The 15,133-nt window shown below is 38.3% G+C and overlaps 1 protein-coding gene across 1 annotated transcript in view; it reads right to left on the bottom strand.

Moving 5' to 3' along the window:
* Positions 1-15,133, bottom strand: part of LUZP2 (leucine zipper protein 2) — a 466,130-nt gene that overhangs the window by 53,068 nt on the left and 397,929 nt on the right. Inside the window, exon 9 of the mRNA XM_032881225.1 lies at positions 14,162-14,326. Coding sequence (XP_032737116.1) covers positions 14,162-14,326 — 165 coding nt within the window. The remainder of the gene's footprint in view (positions 1-14,161; positions 14,327-15,133) is intronic.

Raw genomic sequence — 15,133 nt, 5'->3', positions numbered from 1 at the left:
ATTCATCTGTTGAAGGACATTGGGAAATGGGTTGAGGTGGGGAATGGAGTAACAGGGTGATGGATACTAAAGAGGGCACATGTTGTGATGAGTACTGGGTGTTACATGAAACTCATGAATCATTGAACTCTACACCAAAAACTAATGATGTACTATACAGTGGCTAACTGAACATAATAATAAAAAAAAAAGAAAGAAAGAAATTGGAAAAAGGGTATATGTGACAGGTACAGATAAGGCTTGCCAAGACATTTGTCTAGAGGGACAGGAAACTTCCCCAGAGTCAGAAAGGGCCTAACTTTCACTGATGAACTAAAGGCCATTGGGTAGCATCCCCTTTGAACTGTCCTTCATCTACATCAAAATTTATCCATAACTTCCTTCATCTTAACCAACTTTTCTTCCAAGTTGTTATGTCCCTTCCTGTTCTCCACATTCAACTCTTCACCTAGTGATAATATTCATATCCCCTGGAGTTTCTTCTAGAATTCTGACTACTTAATATAGGTCTCTAAATTTTGTCTTCATTATCTTTATTCCTTCTCCCCTTTCTCTTTTACCAAAAATGTACTCAATCTCCTTCCATTCTGTTAAGGGGCTCCCCCATCCATTTGTCCACTTTCCTCCTCTTCACAACTTATTTAAAAGAACTCATTTTCTCATACTTCCACACAAATTCCTCCAATTTTTTTTATCCTTTGCATTTTTCAAATCCATCCCCTCCTCTCCTTTCCCACCACCATGGTCTCACCATCTCTCCCCAAGAAGATACTTTTAATCTCCTAAAAATTTTGTTTACTTGTATCATCTTGTCCTCCTAATCATTCTCTCTGTATTGCCTCAGGTGTACATTGCTTAATTGCACTTAGGAGATACTGTGTTTTTTACAAACGGAGGTCTGTGGCAACCCCACATCAAGCAGGTCTCTCAGTGCCACTTTTCTGACAGCGTCTTCAAGTCCCTGTGTCACATTTTGGTAATTTTCAAAATATTTAAAAACTTTTCGTAATTATTGTATTTGTAATGGTGATCTGTAGTCAGTGATTATGACTTGCTAAGAGCCCAGATAATGGCTAGCATGAGTTGTTTTTGACGGCTAGCATTTTTTAGTAATATTTTTATGTGGGTGGGGTTATTCAGAATATTTTGAAGTGAATACCTGTCAGAGTTTGCAGTTATTCTGTATTTTTGCTTTCCAAAAAAATGCAAAGACCTTCAAATATTTTAATTCTGACCACCCTCTCACTATTTACAAGCTACTATGACATTGTTTTAGGACAATAATGACCTCTGATTTTTTTATTACATTAAAATCATTACAAGTACAGATTAATAGACTGACAGTGGTTTTAGCTCAGCCTATTGAAGATCTTATTCTACTACTTTCTAGCTTCCATCATTGCTGTTGAAAAGTCAGGTGTTGGCCCAATTGTAATTACATTCTGGGTAATTATTATTCCATTTTTTATAATGTGTCTGCTTGCTTTTGAAGTTTTTTATCTTTTGATTATTTTTTGCAAGACAGTATTTTTTAAATTAAGGTATATACTTTTTAAAGACATAATGTTATTACATATTTAATAGACTACAGTATAGTGTGAATATAAATTTTATATACGCTGGGAAACAAATGCATTTGGCTCACTCTATCACAGTGGTCTGGAACCACACCGAGGTATGTCTGTACTGAAATTATCTTCCTAAAATTGTAATTTTTTCAGGTTTCCCTTGCTTAAAAAAAAACTTTTAGTAGATTGCCAGTGGCTGCAAGATACAAGAATAATGAATGAATAATTCGTGGAGAGGAAAAGAAGCGCTATTGATGTAAAATGATCAAAACAAGTTGACTGAGTTCCTTATATGCTTTTCTACTGCAAGGATAATGGGAAATATCCCTTGCAGATGGAGTTTTTAGGATCAAGAATTATATTGCATCTAAAGAGAAAAGAAAAATTGGACAATAATTTCTTTTTTTTTTTTTTTTAAGATTTTCTTTGTTTATTTGACAGACAGAGATCACAGAGCAGAGAGCCCAATGTGGGGCTCAATCCCAGGACCCTGAGATCATGACCTGAGCCGAAGCCACTGAGCTACCCAGGCGCCCCTGGACAATAATTTCTAATGTCTAAAATAAAATGTCCCTTGCACTGATAATCAATGGAGGGGATAGGACACTGAGGTAAGTCTTACCTATGAATAGCCAAGTGGTAACTAGGAAGGTAATCTAAAATGCCTTTGAAATACTCAGTCTCTGTTATATTGGAGGCACCATGAAACTTACTGCTATTTGGTAGGTGTCTAAAAATGTTCCTGAAAATATAGGAAAGGAAAATGGAACCAGTTTTATGGTTCACCTCCTGTGGGTCCCAACAGCTTGTGTGGCAACACAGGGAGTGATAGGGACCAGGCAGCACAGCTTCCTGAAGCCTCTGCTCACGATATAGTCTCCAGCATGGGGCCCCTGCAGTCCCTGCCACCAGGAAGCACTGGAGGGTGGGCTCTGCCAAAGGGGAAGTGAAGTAGGAGCCCAGGGGGAGATGAGCAGGGAGCTTGTCATCTAAATCTGCTCCTGCAAAAGTGGAAAGGAAGCCAGAAAACGCAGCAGGAAATAATTAATCTTCAGACAAAAGGGGAAAGGGGGGCAAAGGAAAAACAGGAGAAAATGTCTAACCCAGAAACTGAAGATAATTTACCTGCAGAAAATGGAGAAATTACAAACAAGGAAGGTCCAGCCTCTGATGAAGCAGGAGACGAAAAAAAAAAAACCAAAAACCGAGTCTGACTACATCATAACCATGTCTTATGGATGGTGCCTGTCTCTCTTCTTACACAATCCAGAGGAATATTTTTATCAACTATTTTGTAGATGTAAATCTTCTAGTAATTCCAGAAACATTTTTAAGAAGGAGAGAATCCTGCCTCATCCCATTTTTTAAGTCTAAATGGTTATTTTTTTAAGAGGCAAAACCATTTGCTGGTTGTTTATTTTTGATACAATCAGAAAATAGTGGGATATTGAATATGGGAGGTTTTGATTGTCTTGATTATCATTCCACAGATGGGGAAGTAGTTTTATGTCCTTTAATACACAGCACACTGGATGGCAATTTGGAGCCACGGTCCTTTTTATTATGCCTTGAACATTTTAAATTACTTCTCTTCTCATCTTCCTTTTAGTAGAACTGTTTTCTAAGGAAAACCATTCCTTTGACCTTGGCTCTCCCTATCAGAATTTCATGTACTCCATAGCATCTTTGGTCGTGGTAGTTCAGTTTACCTTATAACTTTGATCATGTGCTGAGTATGTGGTATAGATGATATTGTGAGTTAGGGGGATTTATGACACAACAGCTTATCAACATTTGAAAGTATTTGCACTTGATAGCTTCTTAAGAAAACATTTGCCTCCAAATTTAAGCTGGAAAGTCACTGGAATAACTGCTTAGAAAAGAATTACAACCGCATACCTTCTAAATATTTTGGTACACACATTAATCATGTACAAATTGAAACATCTGTGTATTGGTCCTCAAGACAACCATTAAAATCTTAATTATGAAAGAAAATAAAAATAAAATGGAACCTGCTAGCCATTCTTTTGTGACAAAGAAGATTTTCAGTAGTGAGGTTTTCTCTGAATATTAACATGACTTCCTAGACTTACCTAAAATAACATTTCAACCAATAATACTTTGTTCCTATTTTAATTTTAGGATGATTGAATGAATTATGTCTTCCTGTTGTTAACAACTGTCTCTGGAAGAACTTTATAAAGATACTCAACTAGCCAATTTCTTTTTTAAGATTTTATTTATTTATTTGACAGACAGAGATCTCAAGTAGGCAGAGATGCAGACAGAGAGAGAGAGGGGGAAGCAGGCTCCCCGCTGAGCAGAGAGCCTGATGTAGGGCTCAATTCCAGGACCCTGGGATCATGACCTGAGCTGAAGGCAGAGGTTTACCCCACTGAGCCACCCAGGCACCCCTGAACTAGTCAATTTCTCTGAATAATATTCTTATTATGTAAGTATCAAGGATCAAGAATAAATGAAAGCTAATGAGAATTTGGTTTCAGACTATCCCAAGATACAAACCTGTACACCAGTATTAAAAAATATACCTCAAAGGTTCCTTGTGGGTTCAATTTTCATATGTACAGATCAAATATGTATCTTATAATTTTATAATATAATTTTACAAGGGGGTGCCTGGGTGGCTGAGTCGTTAAGCGTCTTCCCTCGGTTCAGGTCATGATGATCCCAGGATCCTGGGATCGAGCCCCGCATTGGGCTCCCTACTCAAAGAGAGGACTGCTTCTCTCTCTCTCACTCCCCCTGCTTGTTTTCCCTCTCTCACTCTGTCAAATAAAATCTTAAAATATATATATATAATTTTACAAATATTATGTACATCTATATTATGCATATTCATAAAATAACATGTTTTTTATTTTAAACTGAATTTTTATTTTTAATAAAATATTTAAATTTTATTTGATTATTCATTATTTTATTTTATTTTTAATTTCTAAATTAAATTTATTTTTGATTTTTAAATTAAATTTTATTTTATTTATAATTTAATATATTATGTTATATATTAAATTTATACTATATTTATGAATTTAAATTAAATTAAATTTAAATTTTAATATTTATTTATTTATATTATTATTAATTATTTAATAAAATAAAAATATTTTAAATATTTTTAACTGAAACTTAGCTTCATTGCCACATACATGCCATGTCTGCTACAAAGTAATCAGAGAAACTCTTAAGACCTCCTAGGACCAAAAATGCAATCCAAACAAAATTCCTTAGTTGTAATGTTATATTTTATGAAAATTTTTAAACTTATGTGTTCATGTTTATCCTTACAATAACCCTGGATATAAAGATACAAAACATATTATGTAGCATGAAGAATGCCAATAGTTGGTAGACGTGAAAGCTGGCCAAATAGTGAGCTAACGACAGACAAGTGGTAGAAAACCAGATCTACCTAAAACCTCTGAGCTAGTTGAGAAATCTTCTCTTCTCTAGGGAAGTGGGGGAAAAGGGCAGGCTTAATTCTCAGACTCCTTTCCCATTCTTAGAGTAAGGATCTTAATAGTTCTCAACCTTGAATATAAATTAGAATAATCCGGGAGTTTTGAATAATCCCCCCCAAACTAGCCTGCTCTTCAGGTGGATTGTATCAGAATTTTGAGTGTTGACACTCCGGTGTGAGTGAAACCTGCAGGGATTAAAAATGCAGCCTAGGCTGAGACCTTTTGGTCTATGATGATTCCAGGTGCACTGCTTTGAGAGTTCCTGGAAATTGCATTGCAACAGATTTTTGGCAGAAGAGACGGAAACCCAAATCCACTTGGCTTTAAACAGCTGGGCACCAAGCAGAATGAAATTTTTGTTTGGATGCCTTTAAGCTCCTGAATAGGGTCACTGTTGACTGCTGCCCTAGAATGACTTTGACATTTTTAACAAACCAGAAAAAATAAAACAAAACATAAAAAACAACAACAACAAAAAAAACCCAAATCATCCTTGTCCAATTAAGTAGATACCACAGTTGTGACCTTTACCAATGTAAACTAGAGCTAAATCCAAGACAGTGAATTGCATGGAAAGAAAAAGAGAGAAGATAGAAGATGGTCACCGCCTGGGGTGAGGATGAAATTCCGAATTTTCATAACACAATTTCTTCATTGTTTATCAGCATTACTTATCTGGATTGCTTTTCCTTTCTGCTGTCTTTTAGTGTTCTTCTTTCCTCATGGCATTACTATTGTGATCACTGACATTAAATGTACTGTGAGAATCCATCCATACTATTATGCTAAAAAACTATAGTTATACTCACTTGGATAGATACATTGTATACTCACATATCAACAATAAAACAAGGCACACAGTTTTTGTTTTAATGTAATGTTTTATACTAAAAAGTCTTCTTTAAATCTTCTCAAAGTGTTATCCCAGTTTCCGGATATAATACTTATTTCCTATTTTTATTGTTTCTCAGTGTCAGACACTAATACATATAGTGAATGCTGTATGTGGATTTTTTTTATTAATTCTTCACATGAGCTCTGTAGGGTTGGTGCTTTTATTGTCTCTATCTTATATATACAGAGATTAGTCCCAGAGAAGTAATTTGATCCAGGTTTCAAAGTTAGAAAATTGCAGACAACGGATTTTTACTTGGTCAGTCTGACTTATGAATCTTAGTTTTCTCTTTAAAAAAAAACAATTTTCTGGGGTGCATGGATGGCTCAGTGGGTTTAGCTTCTGCCTTTGGCTCAGGTCATGATCCCAGTGTCCTGGGATCAAGTCCTGCATTGGGCTCTCTGCTCAGCGGGGAGCCTGCTTCCTCCTCTCTCTCTGTCTGTCTCTCTGCCTACTTGTGATCTGTCTGTCAAATAAACGAATAAAATCTTTAAAAAATAAAAATAAAAAAACAATTTGCCTTATATTTATGTTCATTATACAAAGTTTTTTGGATGTTGATGAAACGTACAGCCTAATTACATAGCAGAAGTCCTGCTGTGCCCTCAAGGGTCTTGGCTGGAACACGTGAACCTTGGGATGCCTGGGTGGCTCAGTTGGTTAAGTGTCTGCTTTCAGCTCAGGTCATGATCCTAGGGTCCCGGGATGGAGTCCTGCATGGGGCTCCCTGCTCATCAGGGAGTCTGCTCCTCCCTCTCCCTCTGCCGGTTCCCCCTCCTGTTTGAACTCTCTCTCTCAAATAAATACATGAAAAAAAAAAAAAAAAAGGAAACATGAGCCTTTTTTCCCTTTGAAGGTCTCTGTCTGATGTGGTAACTGGTGGGTTTGGGACCAGGAAGGAGATGACCCTGTGATGGGGAGGTGAGAACAACCCAGCAACCCAGGAGCCTCCCTGAGGCACATGACCTTGGACGCCTGGTGCTGGCAGCGCCACCTATTCATCCCTGCCCAGCCCTATGGAGGGACCATGGCTGAGGGGAACCTGTCCTGTGGAGACATCAGCTCTGGGAAGGGAGGAGAGAGGAAGGGAGGAGGCGGGAACTGTCTTTGACTACTGTGCCCCGGCCAGAGTCTGGCCTTTTTTGCATCTTCTTTAACTTTCCCAGAAACACTCATAGGTAAATATCACCACCCTAATGTAAAGTGAATCCTAGCTCTTAAGCAGCATATCATGCAGCTGTAAACACCAATGACATTACTATATTAATAATTCATATTTTTTACCTAAAAGTAGATCTCTGGGTAATAGGCCTCCTGTTCTTCTGCCTACATTTATATATTTTCTAAATTATATAAAGTCACATCTATATTTTATAATAAAATGAATGTAATTAAGGAAAACAGTATAATGGATATATAAAAATTGTTAGTTTTTTTCAGAACACGCCATTAATTAAGCAAGCAGTTTTTACAACTAATTGTTTTGCCTTTTCTCAGCACTTACTGTTCATCTAGCTCTACCACACAAGCAGAAGACAAAAACCAATGAGTATGTTGATCACATATTGTTTGTATATCATGATGTTCAGTAAGCCTATCTTAAAGGTTTAACACACATACACACATGCCACACTCATACATACAGAGGGGTGTGCTATTCACTAACTTAGGGGGTTGGGAGGATCCTGATTTGTAGTGTTTGTCAGTTTGTATGGTATGAATACTACCAATTTCAATCTATCAAGGTGATATTATTGAATACGAATTGGAAAGAGAAATCAGTAGCACAGCATCGCATAATATTTCCAGAGCTTGGGTCCAAAAGACATATTATAATATCCTCAAGAACAGAGATAATAGCATGATGTAGTAGTTTTGGTATTTACCACATTTGCTTTTAGTAAATTTTACTTGATTGTAAGTGTATGTAATTAATATTTAATAAGGGCTGTGTTTACCAGTTTTCAGTATAAATTCTGAAAACTTAATACTCAGTTTCTTTTTTTCTTAAAGATTTATTTATTTAGTTTAGAGAGAAAGAGAGAGGCAAGCAGGGGGAGGGACAGAGGGAGAGGAAGAGAATCCTAAGCAGACTCCCCACTGAGCTCAGAGCTCCACGTGGGGCTCGATCTCACTATCATGAGATCATGACCTGAGCCGAAACCAAGAAAAGGACACCCAACCACCTGAATCACTCAGCCCCCCGCCCACACCCCCCCGCCCAGTCAGCTTTTTTTTTTCTTTAAGATTTTTATTTATTTGACAAAGAGAGATCACAAGAAGGCAGAGAGGCAAGCAGAGAGAGAGAGAGAGAGAGAGAGAGAGGAGGAAGCAGGCTCCCTGCCGAGCAGAGAGCCCAATGCGGGACTCGATCCCAGAACCCTGAGATCATGACCTGAGCTGAAGGCAGAGGCTTAACCCACTGAGCCACTCAGGCGCCCCCCAGTCAGCTTTTAAAAGCAGATACCAGCCATGGAGTATTCACCATTCTAAGTTTACACAATGACATGCATATTCGGTTGTTTTGTACTGGTAAAACAGCATGAAAAAGTCATGGTTCTCAGTCCAAATGTATAGCAAAGAGAGGATCTCAACAAAAGCCAAGAGATGCACTTTTACCATAAACATTCCATCAATTAGACTACACATAAAATCATACTGAATACTACACGGTATTTCTCTTCTCCAGGGTCCTTTGTGGTCCTCATCTCTTTTCATGCTACACTGTCCTGTCACGTCTTTTAATCTACTTCCAACATTTAATCACTAGCCATGGTGATGATGCAAAATCCTTTATCTCCACTTTATCTCCACTTTATCTCTGGGTGTCTTCCCTGAATTCCAGATTCAAATGTTTAATCACCTCTGGGATACAGACACTTGACTGTATGAGAGACCTCTAACACTTAGCATGTTGAAAAACAAACCAATCTTGGTTCTCCTCTTGCCTTCATCATAGTGAATAATTCATCATAGTGAATAAATCAATCACTGAATATTCTTCTTTACTTCCTACCTTCATGCCTCCCACTTAACCCCCACATCATAGCAGTGCTAAGCCCCCATGACATCTTGAACCCTGTTTCCATTTCTGTACCATAGATCAGATTACCATCATCTCCTACATGGTTCAGGGAAACAGACTGTCACTGGTTTGCTAGATTCCACTCTAGATAGGAAGTATTTTATGCAAATGCAAATCAGAGTTCCTGGCTCCTACCTTTGCTCTTTACCTCTCTGTTGGAATGAAATTTTCTACATAATAAATATACACTCTCATAACAAAGACATCATTTCATGTGCCCTTGGATCCAGGTCTCTTTAGTCTTTATCTTCAATAAAAGCTATTTGGAATATGAAATTCCAAATAAAAAAAAAAAAAAAAGTTCTGATTTACCACACAACCCTTGCATTTTTTTCTCTTGTTCTCTTTTTACAGGGAATTCAGTCAGTGTCCAAAAGGTCGTGTGATTTCAAACTTGCATCCCCACTGATGAGCATGGTCCTGGCATACAGGCGGAAAACAATTTATTTGAATACTAAGCACTTAATGAGCACTCAATAATATATATTTTCTACCTTCTAAATAAGGAAAATATCCAAGAAGAGGGACAATGCTATGGATTGAGCATCTGTATCATCTAAAATTCCTATGTTAAAGCTCTAGCTCTCAGTACGATGCTATTAGGAGCTGGGCCTTCTGGAGGTAATTAGGTTTAGATTAAGTCATAATGATGGGGCCCTCATGGTGGGATTCTTGCTCTCCTTTAAAAAATATAAAGAGAGAGATCTCTTTCCAGTCACACATATCTAAAAAAGACCAAATGAGCACTCAGCCAAAGGCTGTGTACCTTCCAGGAAGAGGGCCCTCATCAAGAACTAAACCTGGGAGCACCTTGACCTAGGGTTTCGCAGCCTCCAAACTGGGAGAAATGAGTGTCTGTTGTTTAAGTGGCCTAGTCTATGGCATTGTGTTATAACAGCCCAAACTGACCAAAACAGAAATACGGCAAGTATCGTTTCAAATGAATTCTGCCGAAACGTCATTCTGGGCAGCCAATCATGGGAACAAACCAAGGAGCTAAGCACAGCCGTCTCCTTTAAGGAGAGAGGAGCATGCAGCCATCATTATACTCATGGTGTGACCAGGAGCCGTGAGGGATAAACACTGTGCTGTCAGAGCCCTGAGAATAGAAACGGAACTCGGAGGGTAGAAAGGATTCACTCAAATTAGAAAGAAGCAACATAACAACATGGAGAATATGATGAAGGAAGGGAGGCTGACGGACCTGACTGCGGGTCCTCAGCAGAAACTTCAGCTGTAGGACTCGAACATCATACAAAAAGCATCCTCCAGAATCAATAAAAACAGGTAGGGGTTCCCGGGGGCACCTGAGTGGCTCAGTCCGTTCAGTGACTCTTGATTCAGCTCAGGTCATGATCTCAGGGTCATGAGACGGAGCCCTGCATCCAGGCTCTGTGCTCAGCAGGGGAGTCTGTTGAGATTCTCTCTCTCTCTCTCCCTCTGCTCCTACCCCTTCTTACACACTCTCTCTCCCTCTCAAATAAATAAATCTTTTTAAAAAAGTAGAGGTTACCAATATATAAATTAAGTTTTTGTCAGTAGATTCTTATAATGTTGAACTCCCCACCTAAGGAAAACTGTGGCTACTAAAATCCACAGTGAAGGGCGCCTGGGTGGCTCAGTTGGTTAAGCTGCTGCCTTTGGCTCAGGTCGTGATCCCTGGGTCGTGGGATCGAGTCCCGCATTGGGCTCCTTGCTCAGTGGGGAGCCTGCTTCTCTCTGCCTCTGCCTGCTTGTGCTCTCTCTCTCTCTAATAAATAAATAAAATCTTAAAAAAAAAATCCACAGTGAAATATACACAAATGTGTGTGTTATATACATACACACATATTTAATGTAATAATGCATATATGTATGTATGTATGCATGTATACACATATACATTTACACATATGAACAACACAATGAAAATTTTGACTGCATTACCAAACCTTCTTTAGGAAAAATAGAATGACATTATAGGGGGCGGAGCATGGTATGTGGGTATTTTGTCTTTCTTCCAGATGTGAGTTGAAAATTGCTTACTTGGCTGTGTTTCAGGGATTTCAGGGAAAACCATTCAAGAGTTGAAGATTTAAGAAACCAAATGAAGGGGTGCCTGGGTGGCTCAGTCATTAAGCATCTGTCTATGGCTTAGGTCATGATCCCAGGGTCCTGGGATCGAGCCCTGCATTGGGCTCCCTGCTCAGTGAGGATCCTACTTCTCCCTCTCCTTTTTCCCCTACTTGTGTTCCCTCTCTCACTATTCTCTCTCTCTCTCTCTCTCTCTCTCAAATAAATGAATAAATAAAATCTTAAAAAAAAAAAAAACAAATGAAAGTAGATGAGACCAATAGTAATCTAATGAAAACAGGGGGAGTTATCAGTTGTAATGTTCATGCCACAACAACACTCTGACAGGGGCTTGAGGAAACTGAGGCGCAGGGAAGGTAAGAGATGTGATCCCCTCACAGCTATGGGCAGACATATCATGTCACTGCAGCTGTAATTAGCCAACTCTGAAGGTGTACCCATTAAATGTCCTCATTTAAAAGTTCCTTTTTTCACGCACAGAGAAAAAAAGATTCCGTGATGGAAGGGTCTCTCTTACTCACACCCCCCATCACATCACATTATCCAGGATTTTAGAAATATTTTCTGAAGCGCCGGCATACAGCCAAAACCCCAAGTATACATAAAATACAATTTCCACCACTAATGAAAAGATAAAGAATGCAGGCAAATCATAAACACTAGAGAAGCTTTTAATGCTAATCCATAAAATAGAATGCTCTATAGTACATGAACTGAGATTTACTGAACTTTATCTTAAACAATTGGTTTTTTCTGTTATTGCTTTCTGAGAAATGAGCAATTTCTAAACCAGCCTCACCTAAATGCTTCCTACATTTTTCTCTGATAAGCAAAGGGAAATAATAAATATTTATTATTTATTTCAAGGACAGGACATACATTTATTCATAGTAAATCCGTTAAAGTAACAATCAGTAATCCCTCCACACATTCAGGGTCATCAAGAGCCCAGTTTTAATTGGGCCTAAACAAACATATTTTGAGTTGGAGATAGGTGTCCTGCGTGCCCCTAGAATTACAAAGTGCTTTGCCCAAAGTCATCAGACTTAATAAGGCTGAACCTTTGCTCCTCTCTTAGACGGAAACTAAGGAGGCAGGGTGTGGCTTCCCAGTAGGTGCGTGACACTGTGTGAGAAGCTTGGCATTTTACCAGTGACCAGTGTCAAGGGATTTCTTCATGACTTTTCCTAAACATAACAAATACATTATTATGCAACTTTCTTCCCTGCCTTTGGTAAAGCAAACAAACCCTTTAGACCTAGAGTTTCCAAAGAGGCAGGAGGAAAAAATAAAGGAGAAAAATACTGGCCTAAACATTTCTAGAGATCTTAGGTACAGAGTAAAAAGAGAATAAGATCAAATAAAAATATATATATATATTTTAAGTGACTTTTGACAGTGAAACATGAGATTATACAGACTAAATCTGTGCAGTTCATACATTGATTAGTCATCAATAAAAACACATTACATTTTTTTTTCCCTCTTGGTTTTGACTCTGAAAATAGTATTTCTCTAAACTGCCATTTGTACATAGATGCACAAATTTGTTTTATTCCAGTGTAGGGAATCAGAATAAGCAGTAAGGAAGTCCCACAGTAGTGTATCACTGGGTAACTGCGTCAGTGGTTCTCAGGTGCTTCTGGGCCCACCATTGTTAGAGTCTGCAGCAGACGTGGGACTGGCATCCAGAACACTCACTTTAACAGCCAGTGGTCCTAAGGCAAGAGACCCAGCACTTTCAAATATACTGCATGAAGCTACACTTTCTCCAGTAACTATTTCAGAGTGTCTGGGTTTATTTAAACGTAGAGCCAGTAAATGGAAGGTTCTGATGACTGAAGCACGGAATGACAAAACTCCCCACTGCTCTGTCTAATGTAGAGAGGTGGTGGTAATTGAGGAAGTTTTGCTTGATTCACCTGGTCTCAGAATCTCTTAGGGAGCTTTTGTTTATTTTTTATTTTTTTTAAGGATTTTATTTATTTATTTGACAGAGGTCACAAGTAGTCAGAGAGGCAGGCAGAGAGAGAGATAGAGGAGGAAGCAGGTTCCCCTAAGAGCAGAGAACCCGATGTGGGGCTCTATCCCAGGACCCTGGGATCATGACCTGAGCCAAAAGCAGAGGCTTAACCCACTGAGCCTCCCAGGTGCACCTCTTAGGGAGCTTTTAAAAACTACTAATGACTTAGAGCCCAATCAGAAAGAATTTAATAGGTTTGAGGTGAGTCCCAAGTGTCAGGATTTTCTTAAAGTATCCTGAGAGAGTCACATATACAGGAAATGTTGAAAACTATGGCCTTAAGTTTTTAAAAAAGTATCCACTTTTGTAAGGATGACCGTTATACCCTAGGAGAAAGTATTTTCCATGTTGAAACCTCTGGTATATACTGGTATAGAATAGAAGATGCTTTCTTTAATTAATTACAAAACAAAGCTATCATTATTATTATTAAAATAGGATTAGTAATATAATCGTATTAAATTATATGATAACATTCTATTATTAAGTCATGATGATTATAAATTGAAATAGTACTATTAAAATGTTATTTTAAAATAATTTTAGATTATTTTAGAATAATAATTATTATTCTTGTAATTAGGCAATTCTGGTTAACACGCAGCTGGCTCTCTAAAACAAATGTTGGGGCGCCTGGGTGGCTCAGTGGGTTAATCCTCTGCTTTCGGCTCAGGTCATGATCTCAGGGTCCTGGGACGGAGTCCCGCATTGGGCTCTCTGTTCAACAGGGAGCCTGTTTCCCTCTCTCTCTGCCTGCCTCTCTGCTTACTTGTGATCTCTCTCTCTCCATCAAATAGATAAATAAAATCTTCAAAAAAAATTAAAAAAACAAACCAAAAATAAAACAAACATTGTTGTCCAATGTTCTGTAAGTGACAACGGATACTTTACAAAGGGTTAGTGCCTTCCATTTACTTCCTAATCTTTCAATGAATTTTGTGTCTTACTCTGTCCTCTCTGATAATCATGTAGAATGGAGTATAAAGACAGTGCTTCACTTGCTTCTACTTTCAAAGCATGATTGAAGTGTACCTGGAATTTTGAACTTGCATCAGGAATCACAGGGCTCACTGTCCCAGGTAGAAGTGGCAGCTGAGTTGGACTTGGCCTCGTTAGACTCAAAGGAGGAGCCTGATTACCGAACACGGTAGATAGGCAGAGATGCACAGTCTCCTTCATTGCCTTCAGCTGTGAGTCCTACAGAAAAAAGAGAGGACAACTTTTACATGTGGTTCCGATTGTACTTTCTTTGATTTGATTCTCCCCATCCTCCCAGCCTACACTCATTTCCCCCACAAATACCTACCAGTTTTCAAATGTTAACTTCCTAACTTCTAAATTCCACTCTGACACACTCACTGTTTAAGGCACACTCAGTCTATTTTTAGGAGCTACTGTGTCTCATGATACATTTTGAACACTGAAATTCAGAGACATATGTTACTTGATGTGATTTCAGTTGTGATAGTTTGTTGGCAAAGACAGGTCCTCTAGGGTCACTTTGTAGACAATGTCTGTAGAAACCTGCCATCTTTCTCTTGGTGTCCATCTCTTTTATTACAAACCATTCCCCTGGCAATGTAGGGCCCTGTGTTTCTCAGATTAGCCTGCAGCGCCACTCAGTTTGCCCACAGATTGGAAAAAAATCAACTTTGTTTCTAATAAAACACTTATTTCCCATGGGCCTTGTTAAGTGGTAGGAGTTAATCCAATGTGGTTGTAAATTGTAATATTTACACTTTCTTATATTTGCATAGGATTTCACAATATTTCAAGCTCTTTCACATGCAAGAAATAATTTTATGCTAACATCTGTGGAACTGGCATCATTATTACTATTTTACTCTGAAGAAAGGAAAGTTCAAGGTTTTCAGACTGCTATTTTTCCCTGGTTTATAATCACAAGGCAGACTGAACTGATGTAGACAACAACCATCTGTAACTCCCATCTTACCACCAGATTCCACTGCTAAAATATTTTTATTTTTTAATTTTTTTTTAAAG

Source organism: Lontra canadensis, unplaced genomic scaffold (assembly GCF_010015895.1).
Source record: "Lontra canadensis isolate GAN:19392208 unplaced genomic scaffold, GSC_riverotter_1.0 scaffold74, whole genome shotgun sequence".
Lineage (NCBI taxonomy): Eukaryota > Metazoa > Chordata > Mammalia > Carnivora > Mustelidae > Lontra > Lontra canadensis.
This window is presented reverse-complemented; position numbering and strand designations above follow the sequence as displayed.